Source organism: Plectropomus leopardus, chromosome 17 (genome assembly GCF_008729295.1).
Source record: "Plectropomus leopardus isolate mb chromosome 17, YSFRI_Pleo_2.0, whole genome shotgun sequence".
NCBI lineage: Eukaryota > Metazoa > Chordata > Actinopteri > Perciformes > Serranidae > Plectropomus > Plectropomus leopardus.
In genome coordinates this window covers 19,999,441-20,015,062 of record NC_056479.1, presented here as the reverse complement: position 1 = coordinate 20,015,062, position 15,622 = coordinate 19,999,441, and the positions used below count along the sequence as shown (strand labels likewise).

At 38.6% G+C, this 15,622-nt stretch overlaps 2 protein-coding genes across 2 annotated transcripts; both read left to right on the top strand.

Annotated features, from left to right (window-relative positions):
• The first annotated feature begins 633 nt into the window (after positions 1–633).
• Positions 634–6,919, top strand: gid4 (GID complex subunit 4 homolog). Its single transcript, XM_042505767.1, has 6 exons — positions 634–976; positions 1,524–1,583; positions 2,083–2,190; positions 3,847–3,948; positions 4,033–4,163; positions 4,257–6,919. The coding sequence occupies exons 1-6, from the start codon at positions 752–754 to the stop codon at positions 4,318–4,320; spliced, it is 690 nt and encodes a 229-aa protein (XP_042361701.1). The 5' UTR covers positions 634–751; the 3' UTR covers positions 4,321–6,919.
• A 2,786-nt stretch (positions 6,920–9,705) lies between these two features.
• On the top strand, positions 9,706–13,825 carry LOC121956933 (NADPH oxidase organizer 1-like). Its single transcript, XM_042505377.1, has 8 exons — positions 9,706–9,841; positions 9,950–10,030; positions 10,112–10,184; positions 10,443–10,626; positions 11,638–11,828; positions 11,923–12,042; positions 12,174–12,291; positions 12,934–13,825. The coding sequence occupies exons 1-8, from the start codon at positions 9,776–9,778 to the stop codon at positions 13,682–13,684; spliced, it is 1,584 nt and encodes a 527-aa protein (XP_042361311.1). The 5' UTR covers positions 9,706–9,775; the 3' UTR covers positions 13,685–13,825.
• Positions 13,826–15,622: the final 1,797 nt, after the last annotated feature.

The window sequence follows — 15,622 nt, the reverse complement described above, 5'->3', positions numbered from 1 at the left end:
TTTGAGTGTACACAACTGTCAGATGACTTTTTATATATACATACGCTATATAAATATGTCGGGCTATAAATATATTTATATATTTTGTTTACTTTATCATATAGTTTTTTGATATGTAAAGTAGAAACTACAGTATTCCAGAGTGGACTCCATTCAATCCAAATTTTTCAATTGTCTTGATCAAAAAAAGCTAAAAAAAAAAAAAAAAAAAGTGAAGGTAAAAAGTACAGATACCACTAAGACTATAAAAATGAGAGAATTTATGTAAAATAATAATTACAATAATTCCATTAATAAAACACTCACTAAATACATTTTTAAGTCTGATGTATTACTAACTCTAGAACAAAACCAGATTTATTATTATTATTATGATAAGTTGTAGTAGTAGTAGTAGTAATAAATCTGGTTTTGTTCTAGAGTGTGAATTTAAAAATCAGACCAAAACAACTACCAAAAACCCCTGAAACCTTGTCATTTTCTCACATTTCTTTCACATAACGATGATAGTAGTGTAGGAGAATATTAAATACAACTCCCAGAATGCATTTGGGTACATTATCCAATAAGATCCATGCTCACCAGTTTCTAGCCAATGAAATTCAGGGAAGCTGTATTCTCAAATCAAACGTTGCAGTATCTCTCCTCAGTCTTTGGTAGTTTTCGGGACCTCGGGGATTAAGTGCAGCTGGCAGACCCTCTGTCAGGACCCATTCTCCGTCCAGCTGTGGTGTGCTCAGTCACAAAGTTCATGACGGTTGCTGACGGTGACACTTTAGCGCTCATCATGCCTGTCCGAGCAGAGTGCTGCAGTACCACCGGCGCGGCCTGCTCATCCTCGGCCTCTCTTGTCCCCCCCGCCCCGATCAACACCTACCAGCCGGGGGTGGCCACATCGCTGCTGTACAGCGGCTCACAGTTTCGGGGTTACCAGAAGAGCAAAGGGAACTCATACGACGTTGAAGTTGTCATGCAGGTAACGTGAGATTGACATGCGCACTTGCTGTTTGTTGTTTTAAATATTAGTTTGTTTATTGTCATATTCAAAGTCAGCATATTTGTAGCCCCAGTTGCTAACTTGCTAACATAGCTGACGTTAGCATTTTTAACGTTTTGCGGTTGACATGTAACACTAACACGGTGACCCAATTTCGCGAGGTAACTTGTTTCTACTGTGAGATTTCGAATTTGGGGCTAATTTAATTATTTTACTATTTCGTCGCATATTTTAAACTACAGATAACACCCAAACACGATAGCATTTTGTGCAACTAGCTACCCAAATATGTGGCTTTAATTTACTAGCATTGACTTTGATGGCAATGTCAACAAAGTTGCTACTATGAAATATAATGTCCTTCTGCATGCCCTGTTTGCACAGTTTATCTCTGTTCACACTGCCATTCCTGCACTTTTTTATTACAGTATTCCAAAAAGAGAAAAACAAACAGAAAACCAATTTGCAAATGTGCTTTTGGGCCACTTTAGATACATAACTATGTGTTCCCTAAATCTCTTTGCAGCATGTGACTGTGGAGGACTCTTATTTGTGTGGATACCTGAAGATCAAAGGCCTGACTGAGGTGAGCTATAAAACTAGGTCAAATGTAGTAAGACTGACCTTTATTCTGTCAAATGCTAAGTACAAACTGGTTTTCATGGTTAAGGGACTGAGAACTGGTTTCAGCTGGCTTGATGCTGGCTAAATTAGTGACAAAGATTAGACAAATGTGAGGTCGTGAGGTTTAACCTCTTTTTTCAGGTCTGCACCACAGTCTGTAGCTTATCTGTGTCAACTGTATACCCATTACATTACATAACATATTGAGGAGTAAAGGGTCAGCTGGTTCCTGGAGCAAATTTTTGCTGTGGCACAGTGAAAGAGGAGTAGGCGGGATGTGTCTGTGTCTCTGTAAAAGTAAAGAGTCATATTCAAACTGACAAGTTGTTAATGAGAAAATTAAAAACAAGAGTACGGACAAAGTGTGTGCCTCCTGCTGTATAATTTGCAAGCACACACTCTGAAAGCAAGGTTGAACCGCTATGAATGTATCCACTTTCTTTTTCCTCCCCGTGTGACAGGAGTATCCGACTCTCACAACATTCTTTGCTGGTGAAATTATCAGTCGAAAACGGCCTTTTTTAACCAGGAAGTGGGACGCAGATGAGGATGTGGACAGAAAGCACTGGGTATGTCCTGTTTGACTTTTATGTTGGTTTGATGATTAAATCAATGCCTTATGACTTAATAAGTTGTGAATATTAACCAACAGAGCACACATATAGTGTGGCATTGTCTGTGCATTTATTGGTTTAGTATTTGCAGATGTTTTTAGTGGCTTGCATCAACATCTCGTGACTTTTTAATTTTGTTTGGCTACGTCTTAATTAACAATAAATGGAGCTGGTTAGAATCAGTGTTGTGAGAAAAGCCCATGGTAACTGTTATAATTAAGTTTATGTCAAGAAATAAGAGGCATCATGACTACATTTACATGTAAAGTATTAAGTTTTTTTGACCTGATTCTGAAAACAACAAAATTCACAGCAAACACAACCCTGGACACTTGATACTTTTACTTAAGGCAAGTACTCGTCTAGGGCTTCCAGGGCTTGGCTGCCAGTGCATATGAATTAGGTAGCGTTCAGCTGTTAGGCTAAAAGTAAGGGAGGTGGTTGGTCGTGGTTTTACCTGTTGCCTTGCTGTCTCACTCCTGATCCGAGGGCCGTCACTCAGTCAGCTCGCTCTCCATGGTCCAACACTGCGTAGTGTGGCCGTTCTGTTGACGGTTCATTTGTAAACATTAAACACGTGTACTGTAACTGGAGATAAAACGCCATAGGGAAAGGAGGAGACTCCAGCGGCTGTCTTCTTCTTGGCATTCAGAAAGATTTATCATCAGCTGCACCTGATCTGAATCATCTCTCCTAATTAATTTGGCAGGCCCCTTTCTAACTAACACAGGCTCTACTGCTTGGGAAACCAAACCCACACAGCCTGACAGCCATGCAGGACAGCCAAATAGGACACTGTACTGTGGCAATGGCTAATGAAAACGAATACCCCTTTAATATTCCTGTTAGCATGCAGCTGTGAATACCAACATGAATGTGCCCCTGCATGTTTTTTATCACGTCAAAATATGGAAATCTGGAGCCGCTTGTGCATTCGTCGAACACATTATTGAAGAGGCTGGCACTGCAGTATTTGCACACATCCAAAAACCAGTTGAAATCCATGTATTTCATAATGTTTAATAAAGGCATGTTTCTTCCTCTGACCAGAAATTTGGGCATGCATCTCCACACCAACCTTGCAAACTGGTTGCAGAGCTGGTTTGTGTACAACAGTGTGGCAAACAGCAGCAAAAAGCCCAACTTGGTAGCATAATTCAAATACACTGTATTCATGTCCAAAGAATGCTCCTAAAACCAGAATTATACCGGTATTTTCCACGTCTTCATCGGAAAATGCTATATTTGGAAAAAGGCCTTTTTCTGAATGTCCAAAAAGAATATGCTGTTAACATGACCCGTATCAAATTCATAATATTTTCATATCTGTAATTAGCGTTTCAACAGTATGAGATTTTCCTGGTGTAACTGTCTCATGGTGGTAGACAGTAGTACACAATGAATAAACTTGACTTTTTTAAATAGAAGTGTGTGTGTGTGCAAAGTCTCTCTTTTGAAAATAACTGAAAATGTAAACAGAGTTGCTCCATTTTAGAAGCATGAAGTGATTAATGAGGATAATTTACACTTCGGGAAATAAGACTTTGCAATCTTAGCTGCAGTTGTTGCGTTGTTATCGTCTCTTACCAGTGTTAAATGAACTCTCACCAGGGCAAGTTCCAGCCTTTTTACAAATTTGCCAAAAGCTTCAACTCGGACGACTTTGACTACGAAGCGCTGGAAAACAGTGATTATGTCTTCATGAGGTGGAAGGTTCGTTCATAATTTTCCTGTCACTTTTCTCTCTGCTTGTGTTAACTTCGAGGTCTAACCACCACTCTCTTTTTTTCCTCTCAGGAGCAGTTTCTAGTTCCAGACCACACCATCAAAGACATTAGCGGTGCCTCTTTCGCCGGTTTCTATTACATCTGTTTCCAGAAGTCCACAGCCACTATCGAGGGCTATTATTACCATAGGAGCTCAGAATGGTAACTACCAAACACTACAAACCAGAGTCAGTCTCTTTTGCCACATTACTACATGTTTCTTATGCTGATGTTACTCTCAATTTTCCTCTGCAGGTACCAGAGTCTAAACCTAAACCATGTCCGAGAGCACAGTATGCCTATTTATGAGTTCCGGTGACAAACGTACACACGAGTATCGAGTCAAAGAGGGGACAGTTCACACTGCCCTGGGACGGGAACAACAGAGAGCCCTTTAGTGCCAAGATCGGAGCTGACCCGTTTTCAGCTGCAAGGGATTGAAAAACGTGGTCAGACCCTCTTCTGGTGGACTGAAAGAAAGAAAGCACGGAGAGAAAAGCGTTTAAAGGAAGACAAAGATCAGTGACAGATGAGTGGTTCTTACAGTCGCTGAAGAGCTCACGTTTACCTCAGATTTCATTTTAAATTTTGTCCTTTTTTCTTTGAGTCTGTTTTTATTTGTGATTTGTTTGCGCTCTCATAGGATCTGTCTCCCTGTTGTAGGACATCAATGTATGTCTGATTTTATTCAGTGGTGATGCGAAAAACATAATTGCCTTTCAGCTAAGAGGTGCAAAAGAAAAAGGGAGGAGTTTGTTTCAGTCAAGCTTAATTTAAATAATCTTTTTTTTAAATATATGACTTTTGACACCCCCATAGCTGAGTATGATGGTGGGGTTATTGCCAAAAAGGTTGCAAAAGTAGCAATGATGAGCAGCGATCTAGTTTTTATGCAAGGTCTGTGAGACTGTGAGTTGTGGTCTGTTAATCAGGGATGTTGTGTTTGGATGTTTACGTGTTGAATAACTGAAAACCAACAGCTGAATGTGGCAGGTGGCTGGGTCGAGATCACAGCGATGTTGACCTCCAGACAGGTCGTTAAAAGGTCCAGTGTGTAGAATTAAGAGGGATATATTGTCAGAAATTGAAAGTAATAATAATAATATATTTTTTTTGTAGCGTCTAATCACCGGAATATAAAAATCGTTGTTAGCATTGAATGAGCCGTTTATATCCACTTAGGGAGTTGCAGATTTTCTACAGTAGCCCAGAATGGACAAATCACGTAGTTGCTGTAGATCATTTTAGTTTCGCGTCAGCTACTGTAGTAGGCAGCCCCTCCATCACAAGCCAGATGGCGTCAGAAAAATACAGATTTTTTTCAGTGATTTACTGGTTTAAATCACGATGTCAGTTTGTTTTTGAGAGGAGGAGACCGCTGTGGATAATTCAGCTAATGGTAAAAACCTCCTGAACATCTAGAGCTTCACAGAAAAGAAAGATAAGCCCGTATTATCATGCGCTGGGCTAGTGGACCTTCTACCAAACGGTGCCGGGAAACACCGTTTTGTAACATAAACAACTGTATTCAGTATTTTTACCAGTTTAAATCACCTGGTCTGTGTGTTTTTGAGAGGAAGAGACCTCTGTGGATAATTTGGCTCCCAATAAAAACCTCCTAAACAATGAACACTGAAGGAATTCGGGAGTTCACGCTTGGCAATCCTCACAGCTAGATGCCGCTAAATCCTACACACTGCTCCTTTAATGACCAACAATTTCCAAGCTGCTGTTTGTCTTAACAACTCAACAAAAAGTCTTCAAATGGCTTCACATCCAAATTTCTCTATGCAAGCCAAAGGTCACTGATCGGTAGGATTTCAAACAGCACCTAACTTATGTCAGATTTTCAGATAATTTATCTTCCAGAGAGATTTATTTATTTTTTAAACAGAGAATGACCTTTAGTGAAATTCATGAGAAAAATGAAGATTTATTTAATACCAGCATTTGAAGCTCAGCCGATTGACAATACATTCCAACTTAATTAGTTTCAAAAAAGTAAAATTTTAGTCACGTAATTGGTGTCGACAAACAGTAGACCATAAGATCAGAGATTCTGTCGAGTTCGACTGACTGGAAAAGTTAGACCATGACAAAAGCAATGCAGTGTTTTGAATGTTGATCTTCAATGCAGTCTGTGGATAAAGAATTTAAATGTGGAAGAATGGGTTTATTTTAGTGCTTTTTTGTCTTTGAACAAAGGCACAACAGTCGGGCGAAAGACAAGACGCTCCATATAATATGTTCATGTACACAACAATCATCAGTGGAAAATACGTGTTAAAAGAAGCACCTTTTGTGGCTCCTGTAGAAAAGTCTAAAATAGTGACGAGAGATGGAGGAAGAACGAAACCTTTGATGCTGCCTTACTATTATAAATGTTTGTAAAGCCTCCTTTTTTTAAAAAAAAGACAAATTATTAGGTTAGTAATGTTTTATTTAAATGAAATCATGAAATTATATTTCGGTGTTGGGGAGAAAATGTGCAAAAAAAAAAAAAGAGAGGAATGAACTTTTGATCAACCACATGAGGATTCTGACGGTTTGTCTTGATATAAAAGTTTTGTGCTGCAGCGTGCATGTACTCCGCCTGCCTCAGTGTTGCTTTATAGACTTTCAGCTGGCTCGGTCGCTTGCAGCATGACAAGTGGACGTAACTGGTTGTGAGAATAATGTTGGCACTATAATTGTTTTTTTTTTTTTTTAACCTAAGTTTGTGGATTGAAGACGCCACAATCCGAACGACGTTACATAACGGAGAACACGAGAGAATGTGCAATGTAAGAAACAGATGTTTATTTGGGAGTGGGTCATCAAAAGTCTTGACTGAACACCTGATTTAAAGGAAGATGATGTATGATAAATCAGTTATGAGTGCATTGTGTGAGGAGAAATAAAGAGTGAATTATTTCATACACGGTTGTATATTCGTGGTGTTACTTCATGCTTTTGATAAACCACTGTTGTTTTTGAGAGTTGTCAGTACAGAAATATAGAATCAGAATTTTTTTAAAACTTTTTTTGTCTTAGCTTTTGTCTTTATTTGATATGACAGCTATTAGTGGGAAAAGAGGAAGAGAGAGGGGATGATATGCAGCAAAGGGCAACGGTTTGGAATTGGACCTGCAGCTGCTGCAGCAAGGACGTAGGTTGGGGCATTTTTAGGATTTGGGGACATTGGGGGCTCAGACCAAACCTCTGCTGGTGATCCTTGCGGATCCTTTTCTGAGATTATTTATTTATTTATTTTTTGATAAACACGCTCTATTTTGATGCTCAATTCACTCTTGATAGCTTATTTACCCTAATTTTTCCTTTTTTTACTTTCTGGATTAATTATGAATTTTGATGCTAAAATATTGCTATTTGTTAGTAATTACTATTGAGTAGAAACAATACTTTATAAAAAGCCATCACAAAAAATATATTGACCAGAGTTGGAAAAATAGTTATGTATGTATTTATGTGAACAGTGGTGGAATGTAATTAAGTCCATTTTTTCAAGTACAAGTATAAACATAATAACAGATTTTTAGATCTGGGCCTTATTATTATTTATCTATTTACACACACACCACGCTGGCTATTCGACCTGTTCTTTACAGAAGTAGTGGCCTACAGTGTGAAATGGATCCCCTTTTAGAGCACTGGTAATCTGGATTTTGTAATCTTGAAAAGTTTTATCTGGATCAGGGTGATCCGATCCAACGCTGCTTTGAAAAACTGCTACAAAGTTATGATGGATTAACTGATCCTGGATGGTAAAAAACTGGATTCCCGACTCTAGACTGAATCTTTTGAACACCTGGGCCGTGTGCAGGATTCAAAACCACAGACTTCACAGCAGTCGGCACTAGATGTCAGTAGTGAACAACAAAAAGGCTCAAGTCTTCCTCTCTTTCAAATATGACCGGCTCCAAAATGCTCAAACCTCTACACCTTCTCCAGAAAATAAAATCTAATAAACTTATTATTGTCAAGTAAATCGACTAAAAAGTGATGTGAAAAAGCAAAAATACAGAGCAATCCCCCTGACCTTGCAGCCGCTCATGCACACACACATCACATAAATGGAGGTAGTTATTCAAATACCTAAAAGAAGCATATTCACGTGAGTAAACGCTGGTCACTTCCATTCCTTTATTATTAGGTCAAATTTACACAGTGGACCAGTTTTATGTGCTGATTTTAGTATTAACATTAGTGGTAAAAATACCACTGTGCTGATTTTAGTATTAACATTAGTGGTAAAAATACCACTGTGGCTTGAACTAAAAAATGTTCAGAGTCAAAACAAATATTTTGTTTTGGAGTTCCTTTTCATGGTTACCAATGGGCTGATGATTAACCAGCGAAGGAGCTTTCTAGATAATTTTAAATTTAAAAATAAAGTGAGTGAGTGCCTGATAAGTGTTGCTTGTGTTTGTTGTACGTGCTAGAGCTAACAAAGAGAGGAGGAAACATTTATTCCTTTCCAAAACAAATGGAAAAAAACAATGCAGGTATCAACTTCCTTATGTGGCTTTAACAATGCTGGTACTTTATTCAGAACTGTTAAGTATTTTGTAGACATTAAAACTCACCGTCTGATTCATTTTAATGTCGATTAGAGTTGTGTGTTTAAGCTGCCACAGTTTCATGTTAAAGGCACGTTACTTTTATGCATTTTGTGGCTGTAATGAGTGAAACCTGCAGTTATCGCTCTCTCTCTCTCTCTCTCTCTGTGTGTGTGTGTGTGTGTGTGAAGGACGAAACTAACTGCATTGTTGTTTTGGTTGCACTTTCAGGTGAGGTTGAAAGCAATTCAGTAAATGTAGGAATCAATTATCAATCTATTATGAAACTTAAAATAGAAACATCAGATGACATTTTTTTTACCCTTTTTAGGAGGCAGGAGTGAAACAGATGGAGAGCAGTTAATTACAAAATAGGATTTACTACAGGATGTGTTTTTCCCTTTGCAACTATCATCTTTTTCCTAAATGATGTACAGATATTTAGGATTTTAAAAGAAGAAAAAGCAGTGCATGCAGCTGCTGTAAAGAGAAAAAAATCTCCCAGGGGTCACATGCCTCCCCACCCCCCTAGGTTTGGGTTGAGTTCATGGATTTAGCACTCTGCTAACTTCAGCTGGGTTTAGCACTCTAACGTCAATGGGGATAAGTGTGTGTGGGTAAGGGAAGCACGAGGATGTCTCCTCAGGTACTCTGGCATATTTCAACCACAACACAACTCAACTAAACACAAGAGAAGCATGGGTAAAATGGCTTTAAAGGCCTGCGCTGTTATTGGGGGCTTGTTTGGGTCCTGAATGTTTACAACATCTGGTTCAGCCTCTGCCCTTCAGCTGTCATCAGCTATCATTTTAGGAAAAGCACCTGCAACTGTTCTGCTCCAAATACACCTGTTTCAAATTCACCTTGTATGCACACATCAGACTTTAATAACCCAGAGTCAAATTCACCATGAATAAAACACCTGCTGACAGAACCACAAACCACAAAAAAAACAAGAACGTGACTAAGAACGTGCTGCCTGACACACACACACACACACACACACACAACAATACATTTGGAGCAACGCTGGACTTTCCTGCAAGTGACGTAGCCTATAACGCCTGACGTGACGCCACACCTGCGCAGGTGGAGCGACTGTAAATAAACCTGCGGAGCATCTCTGCTTCAGTCCCAAAATCCAGCAAGGCTGAGAGTTTTCTGCAGCAGCAAACAACTGGACTATTCAACACACTCAGTCTCTGTCGGTTCATCATGGAGGCGCAGCGGTATCCAATGAGTGTCCGTATGATCGGAGTGATGCACAAGGAAAAGAGCAAAGTAAGCGCACGTGGAGTTTTGCTTTAGCCTAGAAATATTTACATTTTTAATTTTTATGATGATTTTGACCCCCACAGTGTGACTAAAATCTGCATGTTTCTTTTCAAGATGTACATTACCTCCGTGCTTTGGTCGGACCAGAATGATATTGTAGTTTACAGGACTTTGGATGAATTCAAGACAATGCACGTGAGTATAAAATACCGTGGCTCCTTTATGTGTTGCGCGTGTGCATGTGTTAATAACCACGATATTGTCTCTTTATGACAGAAACAAATGAAGAAAGCGTTCCCGGCCGCGAGTAAAACGAAAAAGTCGGACAGAATCATCCCCAAATTTCAAGGTATGTGTTGGTAAATTAAAGCCGCAGTCTTAGCAGGAAATAAATGCATGGCCTAAGTCTATGAAATATCTAATAATACATTAAAATATACATATATATATATATGTTCATTTATTTTTGCCCCATTTATGTATTTATTCCTTAGTCATTTTTTATTTTCTGCTGCTCATATTTATGTATTTATTCATTTATCTAATATTGTCTAAAATGGCACTTCATTGTTTGGACTCTTACTTAAAGCATCCTGTTTGCTTTCAGATAAAAAGTTGAACCAGGGTGGCCAGAAGAAAGGTACCACTAAATCTCTCGTGCGCCTCAAGTTCCTGCAGAAATATTGTGACAAACTTCTGAGCTGCGACCCGCAGGTGTGTCAGTCTGCAGACCTCATCCAGTTCTTCCACCCCAAAGACCAGGACCTGCAGCCCGAGTTTGCCAAGAACAGGTTGGCTAAACATGTTCACAGCCAGTGTTGGGGAAATACATCCAATGAAACCAGTACTTTGACTACATTTTGCAGTAGCTTGCTCTAAGTTTAATTATGTCTTATTTGCATTGTGACTGTAGTAGTAGTTAAATTACATTTTTTTCTTGTTTTGGCATTTTTTGCGTCGCTGATGTTTGAAACTAACTAAACTTAACACATCTTATCCCTAACCTTGGTTAAAAAAAGTTACATATACAAGAGTATTGTAGTTTTTAGCATAAAAAGGTAGAAGATGTAAAATAATTGCAAAAATAGAGTTTCTTAGCAAGCATGTGGACCAAGATAATGTTAAATGCTGAAAAAGTATCTGCACCAGGAGCCTTTAACCCTTAAACAGCCATTAAATCGCACGGTTGATATTTTTTTACCATCAAATTGCAAATTGCAGATGTTTTTGTACAATGCATTTTGGATTCTTTCAAATTCTATTTTTATATATTAAATTTACTATGTTTTTTTCTACCATACATTTTAAACAGATTTTGTTTCGAGATAAATTATTATTTTATTTGTTTGTTTGTTTGCTACTTTCATTTTTGTTTTTTTAAATTATAAAACATTGACAATTTCTTTTTTTACCATGTATTCTATATATTATCCTATAGATTATTTTTTTAGATTGATTTTTATTTGTATATATTTTTTGTTTATTCATTTGTATGTATTTATTGTAGTTACTTTTATTTTCAGATTTCTATTATATTAACTTTTGCATTTTTACAATGTATTATACTGGGGGGAAAAATCCTCATAAATTGGAGAAATTTGTTAATATATACAGTATATAATGTTGTTGGGGTTTTTTTTGCAAAGGCATTTCTTAGTGTGACTGTTAAAGGGTTTAAAAACAACCTGGGTGACGAGTCAGCATTCCTGCTTTAAGCATTAGATTTGAGCACGAGCTGCTGTTTGTTTTTTTTCTGAAGCGTTTTTTTTATCTCTAAATTAACTCACATCTCTTCTCCACAGCATCATGATCATGCCATCAGAGGATGAAATCAAGACAGGCGCAGGACCTGGCGGTGGTGGCAACGTGACACAGCCGTTCGTCACAGAGACGTACAGATGTGTGGCCCCGTACGAGACCAAAGACACCAAGAACAAACCTTTCAAAGTGGCGCTGGACGAAAAAGTAGACGTACTCATCAAAGACAAAGCAGGTGAGCGAACGTCAGTGTCCTCTTAAAGGTTGAAAGAGACTTAATGGACCCACATGGACTGATAAATGTTAAATATGTGGTCATGGTGGTTCAGGGTGGTGGCTTGTGGAGAATGACGACAAGCGGATGGCCTGGTTCCCTGCCCCATACCTAGAGAAGCTAGATGATGATGATGATGATGACGAAGATGATGTGGATGGAACTCCTGAAAGAGGTACGTGCATGGACACAGTACTTAAATCTTAAGACATTACTGCATCAACACTTGGCTTATTTATTATCTTAGTTGCTTAAATGCTTGCCACCATGTTACGACGTTATTCAAGTCTTTTCTTTCACTCTCAGGAATGCTGTACACTGCAGTCAAGAGCTACAAGCGCACCAAAGATGATGAGATAACCGTGGCCATTGGTGCAGTGGTGGAGGTCCTGCAGAAGTCTGAGAACGGCTGGTGGCTCATCAGGTATTTTACACGTCTGACTTTGGCTGAACTTGTCAAACATCATACCAGCTTCATTATACGATGGAAAGCATGCCGAGACTCGCTTTCATGACATAAGGAAATACACTTGCGTACAAAAAGCTTTAAAGAATCCTTCACTCACAAATTGATCGTTTGTATATCAATTACTCACAATGAAAATTGGAAGAAAACTTATTTTTTTCTTACATGCCTCCACTGAGCAAAGAATCCAAAAACTACAACAATTCTCGATGAACTGGAGTAAATGGGGGCCACATTTAACAACAGCATATCAAAACGTCACCACAGACACATGCATTCTCGTTAAAACCTTACTTTTTAAAACACTTATGCATAAACAGCCTAATGCACGAACAGATAGCTCAATGCAATGCATGAGCAGAGTATGCGGAAGCGTTTTAAATATTAAGGGTTCTAGTAAAAATGCACCTGACCGGGAAGTACTGAGCATAAAACTGGATAAATGAGACATGGATAATACTAGGGATGGGTAACGAAATCCGCACAATTTCAATTTTACACAGGGTGGGAAAGTAATATACAAATGATTATTTTATAGGTGAAGTATTTCTTTTAACTCATTGATTTTAACCCTTAATTCTCGTCTTTGTTTTTCCACAGATATAATGGTAAGGTAGGTTACATCCCCACGATGTACCTGCAGCCCTACACCTACCCTCAGATCCGCATGACAGGCCACCATCAAGATCACAGAGCCTCCTCCCCAAACCAGTTCCTGAGCCTGGAACAGCAGTCCAACCAGCTCAGCCTCTCACAAGGAAACCTACTGCAACCTCCTCCCGTCAGGTCCTCGTCACCTCGCCAAAACTACATACGGCAGAGACCAAACTCTCTTGAGATCATGTCGGAACAACCTTCCCCTCAGCCTGCAGCAAGAACCCCTTCACCCACCACAAGAGTCAGCATCTCGCCTACGACTTCAAACCAAGCCCCTATGCCCAAAATCATGGTTCAGACGGACGGAGAAGAGGAGCGACGTCGTGGCGTCCTGAGAGCGGACAGCGAGGGAAGCTTTATGAGCGACAGCACAGACTTCAGCGATGAACTCAACTCCTCCTGGGCGAGCTCCTCGTCCTTCAACCTGAGCCTGAACCAGAGCTACAACGAGGATCAGCTGCGTCTCAGCCGCACGCCTCCCCCTACGGTGAACCACCTCAGTCCGACAAGCGGCCTTGAGGGTAGATTGATGCCCAGCGTCTCTGATCCCAACCTCTACAAGAGCCCGTCAACACCTAAGGTGCCCCCCAGACCGCGGGCCCAGGAGATCCTCACCCGTTGTTCCACTGTCACCCGCAAGAACGCAGCCAAAGGCAGCCCGTCCCCCACACAAACTGAGATTACTAGTCGATGAAGTTTCTATTGATGTTTGCTTTGTTTTTATGATGAAGAAACTTAAATCTAATCTTAGGATGGGAGCTAATTTAACTCTTTGAAACCTGAGCAAATTGGCTTGATTTCTTTCAAAAACACTGAAAGAAGGAAATGAGCTACGAAAAAGAAAAGGAAACAAAACTGATCAAGAAATAAGTAAAACGTACAAGAAAATTACTTTAAAAATAGGAAAAAAAGAAAAATGAAAGTTTTTTAAGACAAACGAGGAAACAACCTGGAAAAAGCACTTAAGATTTTACAATAATTCTGTAAAAATACTTTTTAATATGTATTTTATAGTCCCCCCACAGCTTTTTCCTTTATCACATTTTTTCCAGAGCTTTTTAAAAAATAATTTTCTAAATCTACTAAGTCGTGGAACATTTCTTACAAGTTGCTCATTGTTTTTTTCCCATGTTTTTGAAACACATTGCACCAATTTGCTGAGGGTTCAAAGGTTTAAATGCTTGTGAAAGGCGTCTGAACGCAGCGCAAGAAAACTGATGGTCAAAGGGTTAACCTGCTTGGAACGCTGACTTGGAAAATAAAAAATAGACAAACAGCAGAAATGTAACTGCGTAATTTCACTGTAATGAAGGAAATGAAGAGAAACTGCACCAGGTGCATTGAGGTGACAGAAAATTCAACAGCTATTATGATTTTTTCCTACTGTAGATGTATTGATAAAAATATGACTTGATGTTGAGTGCACAAACTTTGAAGAAATATTGCCAACAAGAGCACAGAAAATGGACAGTGCACAAAGACCTTCAGCAAAATCGGTAAATATATATGTTTATATGAACTAAATGATTAATCAGAAGACACTGAACATTCATAAAGCAACTCTATTCTATCTGATTCGAATGACTATTTATTTTCCATACTGGAAACCTTGTGTTGTGCTTTATATGCATTTGACTGTGATGAATGCACAGAGAGAGAGATTGATTTGTTTTTGTTACTGCAGCAAAAGTAAATGTTTGAAATACCAGAGTGTGCACGCAGGTCTATTTCCTGTTAACACAGACTCTACTATAAGAATGGGATGTGTGTAAATAACTCTTAAAAATTCACTCCAGAGTCTAACCATGTAAAGTCTTTCTGTATTCATGTTACTGAAAAGCTTGAAGAGAATAAAAGCATTTTTGGGGGATCTTGATGTCTTTAAGTGTCTTGTTTTAAGGGAAAGTTTCATTTAAATCTCAAGTCACATTCTATAGGACCAAAAAAATCGTTTTAAGTAATTTAATAAGATTGTATTGAATATTTTGGGGGGAAAGGTGGATATTTCACACACATCTTCAACCCATCAGCACAGAAGATCTAAAATATCAGCTCAGTTTCAAGGTGGTAACCCAAGATAAGAGTCACTATCTGCCTGACCAAATGTCCCCTCTCGGGTTCCTGACGTATGACTTTGAATAATGACAAGGAAAGTTTTTTTGCAGAACACTATGATGTCACAGTAAAGTTAACTTTTAACCTTTTGAATATAAAATGTTGTTGTATCATTTTAGCCTATTAGAAAGCCCCATCAGGATTTTGCATGCTTCTATGTTAATATTTGTCTATTTGAAATTATATTTGCTTGAATGTGTATGACTGAGACCTATTTTTTTTATACTTTTTACATTGAACATATTGCTGTTGTTTTTTATTTTTATGTTCTTCGGGCATGTCTTTTATGTATTTTATCGTAAAACTGAAGGCAAATTTTCACATTTGTGGACAATAAAGTTTTCGTAATTCATAATGTTTATGGACTTTTTTTGCAATCAAATTGCCGGACAAAGTGTAACTTGTGAAAATTGTTGCAATTTGTATTACTCATTGAAAATCAAAGGCAACTTGTTCTTGTGAGCAGTCATTTTTGTTTGAGACTTTCATGTCACAGATGTCTGCATCTTCACAACCG

What these genes read in the sequence shown, in the direction of transcription:
- gid4 (XM_042505767.1), top strand. Translation starts at nt 752, where the DNA reads ATGACGGTTGCTGACGGTGACACTTTAGCGCTCATCATGCCTGTCCGA. An exon ending in AGATCAAAGGCCTGACTGAG is followed by an intron (nt 1,584 to 2,082) that starts GTGAGCTATAAA and finishes CCCGTGTGACAG; the next exon opens with GAGTATCCGACTCTCACAAC. An exon ending in ATGTCTTCATGAGGTGGAAG is followed by an intron (nt 3,949 to 4,032) that starts GTTCGTTCATAA and finishes TTTTCCTCTCAG; the next exon opens with GAGCAGTTTCTAGTTCCAGA.
- LOC121956933 (XM_042505377.1), top strand. Translation starts at nt 9,776, where the DNA reads ATGGAGGCGCAGCGGTATCCAATGAGTGTCCGTATGATCGGAGTGATG. An exon ending in ATGAATTCAAGACAATGCAC is followed by an intron (nt 10,031 to 10,111) that starts GTGAGTATAAAA and finishes TCTTTATGACAG; the next exon opens with AAACAAATGAAGAAAGCGTT. An exon ending in AATCATCCCCAAATTTCAAG is followed by an intron (nt 10,185 to 10,442) that starts GTATGTGTTGGT and finishes GTTTGCTTTCAG; the next exon opens with ATAAAAAGTTGAACCAGGGT.